This window comes from Syngnathus leptorhynchus, chromosome 5, assembly GCF_054491065.1.
Source record: "Syngnathus leptorhynchus isolate UIUO chromosome 5, UIUO_Slep, whole genome shotgun sequence".
In the NCBI taxonomy this organism is placed as follows: Eukaryota; Metazoa; Chordata; class Actinopteri; order Syngnathiformes; family Syngnathidae; genus Syngnathus; species Syngnathus leptorhynchus.
In genome coordinates, this window is record NC_141199.1 from 8,928,519 (window position 1) to 8,945,435 (window position 16,917).

The 16,917-nt window shown below is 41.4% G+C and overlaps 2 protein-coding genes across 4 annotated transcripts; one reads left to right on the top strand and one right to left on the bottom strand.

Annotated features, from left to right (window-relative positions):
• Positions 1-475: 475 nt before the first annotated feature.
• Positions 476-13,344, top strand: micall1a (MICAL-like 1a). Of its 3 annotated transcripts, none has more exons than XM_085912797.1 (17): positions 476-875; positions 1,055-1,277; positions 4,805-4,853; positions 5,830-5,971; positions 6,078-6,178; positions 7,149-7,288; positions 7,915-8,513; positions 8,593-8,653; positions 8,822-9,240; positions 9,542-9,921; positions 9,985-10,119; positions 10,212-10,338; positions 10,869-10,959; positions 11,282-11,355; positions 11,707-11,821; positions 11,958-12,004; positions 12,365-13,344. In XM_085912797.1, exons 2-17 carry the CDS (start codon positions 1,132-1,134, stop codon positions 12,490-12,492), a joined length of 2,754 nt encoding a protein of 917 aa, XP_085768923.1. In that variant the 5' UTR covers positions 476-875; positions 1,055-1,131; the 3' UTR covers positions 12,493-13,344. The 3 variants fall into 3 exon arrangements, with proteins under 3 accessions (XP_085768923.1, XP_085768924.1, XP_085768925.1); XM_085912798.1 differs by having other exon boundaries at positions 476-765; XM_085912799.1 differs by having other exon boundaries at positions 476-1,277; positions 9,578-9,921.
• c5h22orf23 (chromosome 5 C22orf23 homolog) lies at positions 13,125-16,000 on the bottom strand. Its single transcript, XM_085912800.1, has 7 exons — positions 15,855-16,000; positions 15,077-15,217; positions 14,929-14,991; positions 14,304-14,477; positions 13,910-14,044; positions 13,558-13,658; positions 13,125-13,456 (listed from the first exon to the last, which is right to left on the bottom strand). The coding sequence occupies exons 2-7, from the start codon at positions 15,168-15,170 to the stop codon at positions 13,307-13,309; spliced, it is 717 nt and encodes a 238-aa protein (XP_085768926.1). The 5' UTR covers positions 15,171-15,217; positions 15,855-16,000; the 3' UTR covers positions 13,125-13,306.
• Positions 16,001-16,917: the final 917 nt, after the last annotated feature.

Below are 16,917 nucleotides of genomic sequence, written 5' to 3' on the forward strand. Positions count from 1 at the left end.
TGACTCAACATTGTGGGTAACAGCAGGTCCCAGTCAATGGAAAAAAAAAAAAAAAACTGCGGTGCAAACAAAGCTGACTCAGCCCATTTTAGTATTCTTAGGCTAGCATCTCAGTTTGAGGTCTACATGCTAGCTGAAACGTTTGTGCTTACCCAGCGACATGAGCTCAACATTCATAAAGCTTTATTTTGATTCAATTATGACTATTACGTTTTCTTTCCAACCTATTTTAAGTAGAAATGTGTTCACATCCTTTCGTGTTCAACTGTAACGCGTAAAACGTGATAACATACAGAGAAGGCAATACATAAGAGTAAAAATAGAAAAGTGCACGTTTATGTCAAATGTCAATGTCACATACTGATACACGACTACGCCGCTGCCATGTTTCGGAATCCTCGGCAAGAAGATCTCGCGTGTTTTTGTAATACCGCGGGATTCTCTTTTTTTTCTCTGTAGCGCCCCCGGTGGGGTGCGGCGCTGAATCAAACACACTCCACTGTGACATTGTGGAGGTTAGATGGTTGTCAACGCTTCAATCCAAGCAAGCGAGGATGGGTTGGCATCGGTCACAAGCTTCTGCGATTGACGGTGGAGAGTTTTAACAACGTTTCGTGGCAATAACAATGGATTTTTCTTTTCACGCACCGCGATAACCGCCACTGAGCGATACAGTGGGGAAAAAGAAAAAAGGAAGAAAAAAAGCGTGTTGGGGTCACACCTCAGTGCAAGGAGGAAACTGTTACCTCTGATTGGATTGGAACGGTATTATCATTCTCCAGTCTTGCTGCAAAATCGTGATTTAAAAAAAAAAATCAATCTAGGACACTGCTAGCTTGCTAGCAAAGTTGACTGCTCTAAGAACTTTGCTGCTGGTAAGCTCGGAGCAAGCAACTTGCAATATCAGCTGTGTTGTTCTTCTATCTTTGCTTGAATCTAAGATCCAGTGACAATATCATCACTGTCGGTATGACCTCAAAGGTCAGATAATTTGGGGATTACAATGCAACTTTTGGTCACAAAAAGTTGGCTAATATTTGGCTCGTTCACGCAGCATCGCATTGGTGTTTAAAAGGGAAGTATCACCGCTTCCGTCGCCCCGGGGCGAATCCCCTGGGACACTTCGGCACGATGATGGGATCTCTGAAGGCTCTTCAAGAGTGGTGTCGGATACAGTGTGAAAACTATCACGATGTGGAAATCAAAGACATGTCGACGTCCTTTCGGGATGGCCTGGCTTTTTGTGCCATCATACATCGCTTCAGGCCAGAGTTGATGTAAGTACATGTTTCAGTGGTTGTGGAAATTCAATACAATGAAAGGATACCATTCAGAATTCCCTTAAGTCAGAAGTCTAATTGCAAGCTGGAACTGACGTAAAAACGTGTAAAAAAAAAATCATAAAATTTAGTTTTGTAAAACCTGAGCAGGGGTGTAAAGACCAAATTGTACAGACATCTCAAAAATGTAAATAGAAAAAGTCTGCAATTAAAAAACTTTTTTTAAACCATGGACAAAAAGCTCATTTTTTAAAAATTCATTGATGAGCAGGTCACAACAACCTGTGATATAATCCCAGATTTTCAATTCATTCATTCATTCATTCATTCATTCATTCATTTTTCTAACCGCCGATCCTCAGAGAGTTGTGGGCATGCTGAGGTCCTTCTCAGCAGTCTTTGGGCGTTAGGCAGGGTACACCCCAAACTGGGCCTCACCCAATCGCAGGGTATGCTTCAAACCAACAACTATCCACAATCACACTGGAGTGGTCAATCGGCCAACCGTGCATGGTTTAGGAATGTGGGAGGAAACCCATGCATGTATGGGGAGAACATGCAAACTCCACACAGGAATGCTGGAGCCGAATCAAAGCCTACACCTCTGAACTTTGATTTGATTTTGATTTATTTCAGCAAGTACATAAACAACACACCTATTACAGATTCACAATTTTTACTCCAGAAATCTTTAGTACACACAGCAACACTTAAAGCTTCACCATACATTTCAGTTTTACAGATGCCTTGTGTGCTGTGCAAATTGTGTGTGTATAAATCAAATTAACGATATAAATAATTGGAGTTTGTCGCCTGTCTGTCGCAGAGCCATGTCATCGGAGTTATCGGGTGCCGCTCGATGAGAATACTTGATCACGCATGGCCGCATTGAATACAGCTCCTGTTTCCATTTGTCAATCAACTCCGTCCCAGTATTGCTAGTTAACACGCAGGGTACTTTTTTGGGTCGTATATAAACAAATAGATGGTCTTAAGAAGTTAAACTTTTGTAGAATCTAGTTCCTAGCACCAGTGTGGGCATATTATCTGCCTTTTTTTTCCCACAACACCACATTGTCGCATTGTTTAGTATAAAACTGAGTTGTTGCTGTTTGATTTGGCAATATTTTTGTTCCACAAGAATAATTTTTGGCTTTATAACCTTTAAAAATTGTGTGTGTGTGTGTGTGTGGGGGGGGGGGGGGGGGGTCGAATGTTTTTCACCCTATTAGAATTAGCTGAATTACCTGATTGGCCCCGATTTCTGATCAGATGATCAGATCAGGACAGCACTAATCCACATGGTAGCGTAGAGTAGGTGACGTGTAAGGTGAAAGATGTGGTGCAATGCAGCCTATTTACCAGTTGAGAAAGGAGTCCGCAGTAGTTCCTCGCCTATCTTCTAAGGGGAATGTGATTGGAAGGAAGTTTCTTCCTTCTGTAGTCCACAAAATGAGTAAACCAAGCAAACATCCCCTGGATGACTAAATTAATGAAGCATAGAATATCTGAACTCTGCACAGCAGTGCAACTCGTGCAGTTTATAAGCCCTCACTAGTCAGCTTTTCAGTTCTGTCTCTTCTTCCATTTGTGTCCCAGCATGGTTCCCTGTTCAGCCCCCAGTGTGTACAGTAGCCGCAGTCGGTCTGATCCAGACAGACAGCCTGTCAGGGTAATCTGCAGCCAAGGCCTCTGCCTGTCAAACTGGATTTACTTCTCTAATATGCGTGGTATCTATTGTAGTGAGTGTCCGCTGCCGCTGTTTTCTCACAGAGGTAGGCAGTTGTGTTTAAAAAGTTTTTGTTCATCATGGACACAAGTACTTTGGGGGGGCTCTGAGGATGGGCGAAATCGGGATAAAACGTGTTATATAATAGATGTTGTATAATATGTATATATCAATTCATAAAGTAAGAATTGGGTGCACAAGTTTGAATTCATTTAGGTTATTATGTAGTCCACACTTAGTCTAAATTGTAAATACGTGCTTATACATATATACATTGCTTTGTACAAACATGGCCATTAATGGTTGAATTAATGTCAATGGAAGTTTGACAATTCTTCTGGCACGACTATAGATATACACAGTATATAATTCTTTTAGGGATGCAAGTTTACAACTAACGATTATTTTAATAATCGATTAATCCGTTGATTTATTGTGTCGATGAGCGGGTTAAAAAAATACATTAATTTAATTTAATTTTTTAACATCATTACAAGTTCACTGTCAATTTTATTTCAAACTGGCCATACAGAAATCCCGCAAACATATAATATGATTCATTTGCTTATGATTCACATGCCAGATAATAGGCAGCTATGTTGAGCCTTGTTTTCCAAAGTAAAAGCAGATGTTTGCAAAAGTTACATTTTGATTCAACACGAAAAAACTTGCTTTCGTGGAGGACTACAAAAATTGGCGAATATTTACTGTATGGACGTCAAAATTCCAAATATTTAAAAAATTGAACAAGGTCTACTATGAATAGAAAATCAAGATATTGTCCTTTATTGGATAATTAATTAGTTTAACAAGGTCTACTATGAATAGAAAATCAAGATATTGTCCATTATTGGATAATTAATTAGTTTTTGATTAATCGTTGCACCGCTAATTTCTTATTTAATTTTCAGTTTCAACTGTCATCAAGAAAGACTATGTGGGAAAAAATTGTCATTAAGATCTGTAGCAAGCTTGGGATGGACCCCAAAGAAATATACTGAAAATCAATTTTAATACAGATCTAGATAGTGGATCGCACGCATGCACGTACAAACACTCATCCACAGTTGTCCATTTGCCCAAAATAAACTCTGGAAATAAGCACTGTCATGGTGGACTGGGTTCACAATTCGTCATCTGTGTGAAGGCGTGTCGGTTCAAAGACACTCCAAAATTATCCCCAACAGATATAGCACAGCAATAATGTGTGCTTGAAAAAGATTCATCAAGACTAGCCTTTAAATTGGAAGCTGCTGATCAGTGGCCAGCAGTTTCAAGCGAACACATGTCACTTATGTGTGCTATTTCCTGAGGTTTGGCCGTCCTGGGATTTCCACCTAAACAGTCTCTGCAAGCCCCCCCTTTCTTTGTTTTTCCCACTTGAGTGTTATTTAAACTTGTACGTTCTTTCCAACATGCCTTTGCAGACGAGCGGACAAGCACACGTTCATCCAGGAACACTTGAGATATTTTCCACTTCAGTAAAGCAGGATGTTTACTGATGAGACTTCCTAGCTTCTGGACCTTTGTAACCATCATAGCACCACCACTGCCTCTTTTTCCCCTTTGTCTTTTTTTTCCATCGTGGATTATTGTAGTTGCAAACTTTAATAGTTAAAAAGCTTAACTACTTGGCAGGCCTCAGACAACCATTTTGGGAGGTTCTTAACAAAAGTAGGCCAACAAGTACTGTACACTACACCCTAGCTGAGTGCTGAAGGCATTTTTCTTGTGGTAAATTGGCCCAGTTCTACATTTTCTGACAAACTGATGTTTTGTATGTATCTGGTTGCAGAGACTTTGGCTCGCTGTCCAAAGATGACGTCTATGAGAACAACCGACTGGTAAGTTTATTCCTTCTGTGATAAAGTTATCTGTTACTTTTGACAAGTATTTCGATAACTAAAATTGGACACGGGCTAATAAATGCAAATTCCTATTCCTTAATGCTATGAACCGGAAATACCTGTTTGTACATTGCCGCTAAGGATGAAACCAGCACAAACCTTCAACATTTTTCTCTTGTTTAGAGTTTTCACTCTTGTCAGTAAACCAAGAATATGGTTGGGAGTCTCCTCACTGTATGAGCTCAATTTTGGCAGGGCTTTGTTGCCGCCAGGCACCGTTTTTTTTTTTTTGCCCTCAGAAAGTGAAGACGTTTGCCAAAGAATCAGAAGCAAAATCTGCTGAATAATAAGTGAAAGCATGTCGTTCATTACTATATCCCTAAGGCTAAAGCATGAGTAAGTCATTTAAGACTGGAAACAAGGAGCCCACTATTTAAGTTTTCATGAACTCCTGCCTAGTTATTTTCCCCAATGAATGTTGTCAGCAAATAGTTTATCGTCAACCTTTTCATAAGACTGTCGTATTTTTGCTCTTACATACAATTTTATTGGTTAGAGGGTTACTTTCTCAAAATTAAATACCTGAGACGTTACTGTGAAATCAGTCTTTTTTATTTTCTTTTTTATTTTTAATCATTGTACGCTTCCTTATATGTAGTTTGTGTATGTACTGTAGAGCGTACGCTTACCTAGAATAATGTCTGTAATGTTACGTAACAGGAGCTAGCCTGTAATTTCTACGGTAGGACAGCTTGCAGGCAAGGAACAAAACACTCTTTTATGACCTGCTGATGGTGGCGTAACACACCAATGCTTTGTGAAGTAGGTTTTAAGTCCAAAGTATTTACTGCTTGCGTGCGTGATTGTTTCCATGACCCGTTTGAAGCCCCACTGCCATGGATGATTACAAATCTTTGCTCAAGACAAATGAGAGACTTATGTTAGTCATGTTCTTCTTTTGGCTTTAACATAGGCCTTTGAGGTGGCCGAGGCACAGCTCGGGATACCTGCGCTGTTGGACCCAGAAGACATGGTATCCATGAAAGTTCCGGACAGGCTCAGTGTCATCACCTATGTTTCTCAGTACTACAACTTCTTCAATAACAAATCTCAAGGTTAGTACACGGAACGTTAAAAGAAATAATTGTTGTCGTTCTGTGTGTGACAGAACAATAAAGCATTAAATGACGGTATAATGAGCTGAATATCGACTCCCTACAGCAAATCCTCCTTGCATGAAGAGGCTGGGTTCCGTTAATCAAAATGAGCCAGTTACCAAAAGACCTCCAACTCCACTAGAGGGCAAAGAGGTTGAATCTGAGGTAAGAACATGTGCAAACATGTTTAGACATACAAATGGGAGTTCTCCCCATGCATGTGATGATTGGGATTTCAGAGGCTAATTAATATTTCCTCTAAAACTGCATGCATTTCAGATCATCGGTGTCATTTAGTCGATAAATACGTACAGTAAGCTTTGAAATATTGTTTTGTGTAATAACTCTGTAAAAAAAAAAAATAATCAATCCTTTCATGGTATTTGATGTTTTCCTCTTCTCCATGAGAACAACAACAGTAGTAGTCTATAAAGATAGTCTCTGTATCCTGTCTTTCTTCTTTGTGGCATGCCGTTTCTCCATCCCACACTCCCATGTGCTGGCGTGATCATTTCTTCAGGTGGAAAACCATTCCACTCCCTCTTCCTGTACGTCCCCCTCCCCAAATCTGAACCCCCCTCCATTCTCTGTTCCTGAGCCTAGGCAGTAAGATGAGTGGTGGGGGGCTAAGAGATGAAAGTAAAACAGATAGGTCAGTTTTTTTAACCCGCTCTTGTTCATAGTATTAGTCTTGTGCTTCCCTAACACAGTGTGCCACGCTCCTAACCACTAATCTCCTCAACCCCGATCTAAAAACCTTCAAATAATTCTGTAAATCTGACCTCCATCATGTAAATTTATCGTGCTAACCCATGCTGTGTGATTTTGTTTTGAACTGATTTTCAACTTACACTCAGTGTAGTTCCTAACTTTGAAAGGATGTTTGAAAATTCACCAAGTCAAGTTGTGTTTTTTTTTTTGACTTTTTGGACATTCCAAATGAGAATTCTCTTGGATGAAGTAGTAGATGTTGCAGGAAGTAGTTGTAATGAAGTAAACGAAAAGGAGAATCCACATCCTCAAATCCTGACTTCATGTTTGATCTTCCCCTCCATTACTCTGCATCCCCCTTCTTCCCCTGACATCTCCCCCCTTGTCCTCTGCCTGCGCAAAACATTCCGGTTGCTCGCTTTAGCCGGGCCAGGCGAAGGTAACGGGTCTAGAAGTGGCGAAGCGCACCACACTCAGCAGCACCTGCACTGCCTGTCAGCAACACGTCCATTTGGTGCAACGCTTTTTGGTGGACGGCAAGCTGTATCATCGAAACTGCTTCAGGTGAGCACTAAGATGCTTTGAGTGAAATGAATTCAGGAGACACATCACCAAACTATAAATGTGGGTTACAGAATGAATGGACTTTTGATTATTTGAACTCTTATTTTACTTCACCGCTAATAAATCTTCTTTTTGTTTTGGGGTCAGATTAGCCTAAAAGTAGGGCGGGGCATTAACCAAAAAAAATGGAAAATATAAACTTGTGTTCTTCTGAATTACTTTTAATTCACCCAGCTAAACAAAAAATTACACCTCATAAGTGAAAATAGAAATACATATGGAGCCACCGTCCAGTCTTCTGGATTTTTAGTGTCTGTCAAAATTTGGGAGGCTAGGTGTCACTAATATTTGAACAAGAGGACTGTCTCACTATCTCTAGTCAATATCATACCAAAGGTATGATGAAATTACGATTAGGACTCTTCCACACAGAACTCGTCCAAACATGTCCTGCTTTTCTGGTGTAGTGTAAAAATGTCTGGTTGATGTCCTGAATGGCAACAAAAATATTTGAACAAAACGGTCACATGCGTGCTGATAAATCAATTGGACACGAGACAAGTCTCATGTATCAGCTGTTGATAGCTGTTGTGGATCATAGCCTTTTCCTCTGCCTATCTTTTCAGATGCACTGAGTGTCGTAGCACTTTGCTACCTGGATCTTATAAAGTGGGAAATGATTGTGGGGCTTTGGTTTGCACACACCACCTTTCAAGGCAAGCTTCGGCAAACCAAAATGGCCGGCCGGATCTTAGCAAGAACCCCATTGCAGTCCAGTCGGTGAGGATGGGTCGCAGCAAGACTCCCCACATCGCAGCTTCTGAGATGAACCAGCGAAAGACTCCATCCCCTGTGAGGAAAGTAAATGACACTGACGTACCAGCTAAAGTGACTGTCATAGTCACCCCTGCATCAACAAACAATGAGGCCCCCTTGGAAGACACAGATTTGCTTAATCATAGCGGACAAGCAGAACAGAAACACCGCCCCCCTTCTCCTCCTAATCCTTTTGACGAGAGCGACGAGGAAGATCATGAGCAAGCCGTGGTAGAAGATACGCTAACTGGCAATGAGGCTAATGGGGACCTCCCCTCTCAACCTGTCAATCAAAGCGAAGCTGTTGCCAGACCCGTGCCAGCACCTCGTCGGGTTGCGGATCCCAGCCCTCCGCCCCGCCCATCCCCACGGATGAAGCTACCCCGAACGGCCGACAGCCAAGCAGCTGGTGCGTGACCAACATTGCAATAAAAATGATTGAGAGGTGACACTGAGTGCTTCTTTAATCATTTCTTCTGCAATTGCAGGTGAGCAGCAGAAGCCACCCACCCCTCCGAAACCGAGAGAGAGATCCCAGTCTCCAAGAAGGTATGCGAGTTTCTTTCGAACGCACTTCCTTTTCTTCGTTTCTGTGACCTCATCATCACTTGTTTTTCCTGTTTGAGCGACATCATATTCAATGTCGAGCACTTCGTCCCATTGTTGTGTGGTCTTTCCCCTCTGTGATGCCTCCATGTGTCTGTCTCACTTGTCCAGCTTGTCCAGTGTCCATAAACCCAAAGATCCACCCTGGCTTGCCTTGGTCCAATCAGAAACCAAGAAGAAGAAACCCCCTCCCCCACCCCCCGCGGGACTGGCGACACCCCCCAACACAGGCTCTGTGTGTTCTCTTAAAGAGGACAGCACCAGGTCCAGTTCGCCCACTTTACCCCCCAACCCCTTTGAGGAGGATGAGGATGAAAAGAACGAGGCCAAGGACGAAGAGGAAGGCAGCGCCATTCCAACAGCGCTGGCGGGGAGTCATCCGTGGTACAGCATCACACAGGCGGCTGACGGGGCCGGTGCGGAAACACCCCCTAGCACAGGAAACTCCTCCCGCTCCACGAGCCCGGCAAGTTCCAAAAGCAAGAAACGGCCGGCACCTCGTGCACCGCAGCCACCCGCTGCTCATCAAGGTTAGAATATAATAATGTAACATGAACATATGAGATGATGATTTCACTCACTGTCATTACCTCGTTGGTGAAGCTTGGTGATTTTTGCATTCTTTTTCTAATTATTCTGGCTAAATGATGTTTTGGCAACTGTCATGGGACACTGACTGTCAAATTTCCTCAAAAGACGAGTGAAATCACTTGACAGATGTTTTGTCTTTTTACCCCCCCCCCCCATAATCTTTCCATTCTATTCCATCTATATTCAAACCTGTTTTACTTCTGCTTCCTTGGTTTCTTCTTCTTTCTTGTAACCTCTCAGTTCATCCACATTCTCAGCAATCTTCTTGCTCTCCAGCTCTCAGTGTGGAGAGTCTGTCTTCTGGCTCCGACCACAGCTCTTCCCAACTCCGTTCGGCCCCCGGTGGAGGCAGTGACCAGGAGCTCAGTTTCACCAAAAGCGTCTCAGAGCCTTCCATCTGTTCGCCATCTACCGCCTCGCCTTCGTCCTCCTCTTCCACTGAGCGTCTGCCTCATTCTTGCCCAAGCCCCTTTGAGTCCCCCGCGCAGTCAAATGCGAGCTCGGCGCCTGCCACCCCGCAGGTCAGTCGCAGCAACGAGACCAAAGAGGCAGGATCCCCTCCACCACGACCCACAACCACTCCCAGCCCATTAGCCTCAGGGGCTACACCTTTGCACAAGGTAACAAAATCATTTACAAATACAAAACATTCATCAAGACTAATGATCTTTTTTTTTTTTTAGCGCTTTTGTAAGGAAAATCCATTCAACAAGAAAGTTTCTCCCTCCCATGGAAAATCCAAAAGCAAGCCCCCAAAAGGTCCTCGTCCTTCCAGACCCCCAGCCCCTGGTCATGGCTTCCCGCTTATCAAACGCAAGGTACAACAATATTGATTTTTTTTTTTTTTTTAAGAATATTTCAAAACTGCCACTCACAGTCAGTGGTTTTCCCCCATGCAAATACTGATCAGGTGCAGTCAGACCAGTACATCCCAGTGGAAAACATCCACGGGGAGATGAGTCAACTGGAAATACGGCTCGATGAGCTGGAGCTAAGAGGCGTGGAGCTGGAGAAGAAACTCAGAGACAACCCCAATGGTATGAAACTAGACTACCTCTTGCCTCTTTGTTTCATTTGAAAACAATTTGTCCTGAGACTGTGCAAAGGAACGTGCCACATATGTTCCATTTGTCACAAAAACAGGCAATAATATATTTGCTCTTCATCATGCTATTTTCATGCTAAGATCATGAGACTAAGACGAAGCCTAACAATTGGTCAACAGCCATTGCAAGAGTTGAGACCTAAACAGGATGTTCTCAGAGGGAAGTGGCCGCTTAGCTTAGTGTCATCAACAGGTTGCAACAGAGATGAAAAGAGACTGAGAGTAAAAGAAAAAAGGAAAGAATAAATAATATATATAAATAAAAAACAAAAACGAGATGTCTTGGGAAAATGTAAAAAAAAAACAAAAAAAAAAACACCCGTTGTGAATTTTGTCACCCATCTCCTCCTCACGCAGAAAATACTGAAACGTTGAAGAGTTGAAAACATGAATTCAAAGGTTCACAGGTCAACTTTGTCCACAATTCCATAGATGTTTATAGGTGACTATCTGTGCTTTCAGATGAGGATGAGGAGCACCTCTTGGTTGACTGGTTCACACTCATTCATGAGAAACATCAGTTAGTCCGCCGTGAAGCCGAGCTGGTCTACACGTAAGTATCAGAATGCAGCAAGATGCAAGTGTTACAATTTTGTAACCTCAAAAAGTCCACAAAATCTTTGCTGCTTCAGACAGAGCTGTGTAATTGGTGCAATGTTTTTTTTTTTCCCCATTCATACAATGAAAACTAAATTCAGTTGAAATGTTAATAAATATGACATGCCTTTGTTATTTTAAGCAGCCAGGAATAATATCAGTTACTGGTCAATTACTGAATACAATATTATTCAAAGCCCATAAGTCACCAACCTACTTGATATCAAGTCTAATTATATCCTTGAAGTGTGACCCTCTGTGTTTAATTCTCGTCACAGGGCGAAACAGCAGAACCTGGAGGAGAGACAGGCCGATGTGGAGTATGAGCTGAGGTGTCTGCTCAACAAACCAGGTTAGTTCGGGGGGGGTCAAGGAAGCATTGATCTCCAGCTGTTTCTGTTTCAAAGCTGTGCGAAGCTCATCTGCTCCATCTGAGCGTGATTGCATCCTTCCTCTGTGGAGGCACAGGAAGTGCCTATTGTGTGTATTAATATCATAGCCATGAGGTGAATACGAGTACTATGCAGTTGTACCATGCCCAACATTCACATGTGGAGAGAAATCAATTGCTCATTCAATCACTACTTTTTGCAAGAACAGACTCGCCTTTTTTAAAAAATGTATTTTACAAGTTATCAATGCTGTGTCGTTTACAAGCATAAAAAAAAAAAGCTAAATGAGTCATCCTGCCCCTCCCCTTCAGAGAAAGAGTGGACTGAGGAGGACAAGAGCCGTGAGCAACAACTGATGGCGGAGCTGGTTACCATCATTGAACAACGCAACCAAATAGTCAACAGCATGGATCAGGACAGGCAAAGGTAATCCTGTTGTTTATGACAGAAGTGTTTTGCAAAATTCTTTGACACTTCTTTACCTTCGACATTTTGTCCTGTTCGGGAGCCGCCAGTTTATGACATGCTGCCATTGTCAACTCTAACAACACATTTCTCACAGGGAGGAAGAGGAGGATAAGTTTATGGAAGCCGTGCTGAAGAAAAAAGGTAGGATCGCACACCTGCTCGATGTGTTGCGCACTCGTATGGAATATCGTCATGTTGACCTTTGACACCGACTGGAATTTTTGTTCTACTACACTTTTTACAGACACTATTTGTCATGTAGGCATGTTGTCTTTGCTCCAAATTTTTGAGGAAATAAGGCCTTCTTGTGTGGTTTGCGTGTTGTCGTTGTGCTTTTGTGGATACACTAAAATATTTCATCAACGAAACAAAACAAAACAAAAATTTATCCATTTTCAGTTTGACCACAAATATTCATTCAGTCGTTTTTTCCTCATTAAGATGACTTAATTCTGTCTTATATTATTTGTCACTGATTGTGTCAATCCCCCCCTTCATCAGACTTCCACAAGGAGTCGGATGGAGATCAGCAGAAGAAAAAAGGGGCAAAGTTCAAACCTATAAAGGTCCTGAAGAGGCTGAGTCAGAAAGGAGAATCAGGAAAAAGTCCTCAAAAAGACAACAGTTGATCCACACAAACAGGTTTGAAGTGTTTTCAGGCTCTTGTGAAGTGCCACACCGACTGCCACTGCGGAAGCTCCTCCTCCAAGAGTCCAAATGACAACCTTCTCAAGTGCTTAAGAGCGCTCCCACTTGTTGAGTGGCTCTCTGCGGTACTACACTGACTTGTGAGCTGTTTACCTGGCACTCATTGATCAAAGCTCAAGTGACCTGTAATCAGTTTCCAAGGCCGAAAGCTTCTGAGTTCAAGGCCCCCTGGCATCTCATTTTATCAGATAATGTCATAAAGGCTGTTTTGGTTCTCTACATTTGGCAAAGAGTAACCAAAAGTGTCCAAAAGATTACTTTATGTACGATGCAAGCTGCTTTTAAAGAAAACATTGCGGTCTTTTTTTGGGGGGGGCTTCATTATTATTATGCATGTCGAAGATATGGAGCAGCAGAGTGACAATATTTATTGACATTATTTGGAGGCAAACCAAATTTATTTCAAACACGGTGAATCATGACAGTTACCAATGTCTGTCTACGTGAGCATATTCTTCATGATAAATGTCACATATGCATTTTGAAGTTTTAGAAATGGCAAAACAACCCTTTTCATCTCTTTTAAACTTGGAAAGTCTTGTATTAATTTATATTTTAATGTGCGTGCATTGTATGCTTCGTCTTAAGGTGGGGAAAAGAATCTTTTCTGGTGCGTAACTGCCATTTATTTTATTGTCTCTAAACATGGTCTTCCTCAGTGAACCGATGCGCTTCTGCCATGTCACATCTGTCACTTTTTTTTTTCATGGCAATCACAGATGATTGAATAAATGGTTAGACTGGAAGGCAGACAAATAAAGAAAACGGATACAAGTGAATGATCGTAATTTCTTTCTTGTGAACGTAATGTGAAACTTGGAACCAATCCACGCTCAGCTCAGAGCGAGAAAGTTTGCCATTCAGCGCCTCCAATTCCCTGATTTTCTACAATACAGTTAAGAAATTCATGAAAATCACAAATGGATCTGAAAGTTTCCAATTCCCCCATTCAATAACATTGTTTAAATTGAAGCAAAATCATTTACCTGTGATATTTCTGTGTTAATGATGTGGATGTACTGCTTGTCCTGTCCAAGCGAGGCCATGTCAGCCAGGAATTGTCGTCGTTCCTGAATCTCATCCAGAACTACAACAGAAGACATTTTTTTTGCCTGTCACCCACGTCTTCCTACTGAAGCTGAATGCAGCAGCATGCGTCATATTCTAAGCTCTCCGTGACTTGTCACCCTCTCATATTTCTCCACTCATGACACAAGTACCAGAATTGTCCAGATCTTGCGATCACAGTCCAAGTTTAACTTAAGAGTGCTCTGAAGGCCACCAGACATGTTCTACCTTCTACTGCTAAACATTGTATGGATCAATGCGTGTGCTGACCTTCCTGATAGCGGTCTTTCTCCTCTACCACTTCCGGCTTCCGATTCGCAGCAACATTATGGGAGGCTGTCTCTTCTTGTTCTTGTCCTGTTGCCAGAATATTTTGAAGCCTCCTCTTCTCCTTTTCTAAGTCTCCTAGATCGAGTCAGAGGAGTTGCAGAAAATGAACGTGTGCAAAGTATTCAGAACCCTCGCTTTAATCTTTTCACTGTTAACAATTCAGAAAAAAAAAAAAATCTTCAAAATCTACACATAGTCTCAGTGAGTCTGCACATGCTGTTCAAATGCTGGATTTTTAAGATAAATCATTTCAGAACATTTCCCATGATTGAAATTTTTTGTTGTTTTTCATTATAGCTTATTGTGTAAATTCAGTTTTTGCCTAGTAACATACTTGTGGGAGCAGGACAGAACTTTTCTCGGACATAGTTGTTTCCCGAACGACAAGAAACGGCACTCCTTCTCAGAGGCCGAACCGGGAGAAGTTTCGGGTAGCATTGACTGGCTTTCGGCTGAAGAGAGGAAGATGATGATGGAGGCTCAGTGGTCAGTGGCAAGGCTGAACCGTCTGTGGGTGGAATATTGGGCTTTTAGTGAAGCACTATTACCGGGTTCCTCAATGCAGCCACTAATGTAAGAAGAGAGTGCTGTAACTGTGTCAACGTAATCTACCAGTAGCAAAAATCACAATCGTGACTATTTTTACAAAAAAAATGTTGTCCTCATTTAAAACTGCATTTTTTGTCATCTGGTTAGGAAACGCAGTTCAGCTTCAGAAAACCGCTGAGCCGTGATTGGTTGTGACCTGAGACTTGACAACTGTGATGTCATTTTCAGTTGACAGCAAAACCTATTGCCTGTTTAATTCATATTCCACAAACGAAACAGAACACTAACTGGTTGCGCTGCACAGAACATATTATGACAAAGAAAATTTGGGGGTTGACTTCCTCGTTAAGACTGATATAAAAATTAAAGACCCCCTCTACCGTTTAAGTTGCCCACCCCTGAAAACTTACCCTTTAGACAGTCAAGGATCTTTTTTCTTTGGAGGTTGCTGAGTGTGAACTCTTGCATCATTGCTGTGCACACAATGAGTCCATAAATAAAATCACATGGATATAGTTTGTATTGACTTGTATACAGTTCATATCTGGTGTATCTTACATGTCAGCAGGTCCTGGGTCTGCTTGCTGTACTGGCTGCCTCTTGTGGGCTTCCATTGCCCTCCTCTGAATTTGCTCTGAGATGACGTCTCCATCTATGGATCCCACTTCTTGAGTCACCTTTTCCCCCATCTAATCAATACTTTTATAATGATGGAAATATTAGATTAGATGGATGACTTTGTTATTGCAGAACATCACTCACTTCACTCTTACTCATCTACACTTGCAGTTTAATACAAAGAGGAATTTAAAAAGGTTTTGGCACCGGTTTGGGTCGGTGTTCAATTTGAAGCTCGTTATTGTGATGGCTTTTGGGTCAAAGCGGTTCATTTAACGCTTGGTGCGTTTTCAGATCTTCACTTCTACTACTTTGTTAAAATAGGACCTTTTTTCAACTTTAATGTTGACTCCAGGAAAAAAAAAAAATTGGCACACAAATACTGTTTATAAAAATTTTTTGGGGTGTGTAATATTGTGCCATTTAGTCATCATAATAGGTATAACTAACTGTAAAAAATACAAACATAAACATTCTCAATTGTTACTTCTGTAGGTACTTCATTACATTCTATTCTTAAGTAGCAGGGTTGACTCGATGACTTCATAACAGAGCATTTTTTTACTTCTGCACGTAGCATTCACATTACACGGGTGTGCTGTCATCTGCTGCACTTTAGTGTATCAGAAAAACACGCGCGCACACGTAGAATGAATAAAAATCGAGTCATAGAAATCGCGCACACGTAGGGAATAAAAATCGAATCATAGAAATGTACCCATTTCAGCAGTCCATGGCGTGGATGAGCTGGCGTTCGGTATCCATAGCAACCAAGAAACAACACGCAACAACTCATGTTTAGACTAGACGAGTATTTTTTTTTAAGACAGTTTCGACTCAAACATGCAATTTTAAGGATGAATCCATGCACCAAATAACAGCATATCATTAACTAAAAAAAAAAAAAAAAAAAAATCAGGCTGGCAAGCATTAGCAGAAACTGTGGAAATTTTGCACTTGTCCAAAAAATTATTTTATTTTTTTTTAATTGCCCGTAAGAGGCTGTTTATACATACACACACACACGAGAGAGAGAGAGAGAGAGAGAGAGAGAGAGAGAGAGAGAGAGAGAGAGAGAGAGAGAGAGAGCATATGTAGCATACTTTGGATATTTTATAAATACTGAGAAAAGTGCCGTTAGAGGGCCTGTTAGGCTTTATGAATGCATGAAGGTGACCACATTTCTCTGTATTATCTATCCCATTATTGGTGTTATTCCTCCCTTGAAAAGTCATTGGTTGGGATATATGAACACAAAGCACAATTGATCTCAGACTTATTTGAAAAAACTCTTTGTGTGGCCCTTATGAATATTCTCCTCTTTTTGGCTCAAAGAATATACGTATATTTGGTGAGCCGACCAACCGCAATTTTTGGCTATTGAAGATGAAGCAGTCGTCAGCGGGGGGGAAGAGAGGGAGTTTTTATCGTTGATGGGATGGTCATGCATTATCTGTGCAGAGGCAGCTGCCTGCTAAAAGATAGATACTAGCGAGAATATAATCACCTTACATACACACGCGTCTTCTCAGAAGTCAAAAGCTACGTGACCTTCGCCGTGTGTGTGTCTTCAAAGTTATCATAATCATCAGTGTTTGTCATTATTTTTATTATTATCAATATTATTATTGTTATTATTATTGTTGCTGGGGCTAATTAAATATTGATTAATTTATCATGTTTGTTATTTGTTGTATTCTTAAAAAAATACAGTGGGATAATGTGCAAAAAGATTCTTTACTGGAACAATTTAAATGACCAGCAATATTGCACGATGGATT

Excerpts from the sequence above, each read along its gene's own strand:
- c5h22orf23 (XM_085912800.1), bottom strand. The coding sequence starts at position 15,170 with ATGGAGACGTCATCTCAGAGCAAATTCAGAGGAGGGCAATGGAAGCCC. Across the intron at positions 14,045-14,303 it reads GTTCTGTCCTGCTCCCACAA|GAGACTTAGAAAAGGAGAAG; the intron begins GTATGTTACTAG and ends GACTCGATCTAG. Across the intron at positions 13,659-13,909 it reads GAAAGACCGCTATCAGGAAG|TTCTGGATGAGATTCAGGAA; the intron begins GTCAGCACACGC and ends CTTCTGTTGTAG.
- micall1a (XM_085912797.1), top strand. The coding sequence starts at position 1,132 with ATGATGGGATCTCTGAAGGCTCTTCAAGAGTGGTGTCGGATACAGTGT. Across the intron at positions 7,289-7,914 it reads TATCATCGAAACTGCTTCAG|ATGCACTGAGTGTCGTAGCA; the intron begins GTGAGCACTAAG and ends CTATCTTTTCAG. Across the intron at positions 8,654-8,821 it reads AGATCCCAGTCTCCAAGAAG|CTTGTCCAGTGTCCATAAAC; the intron begins GTATGCGAGTTT and ends TCACTTGTCCAG.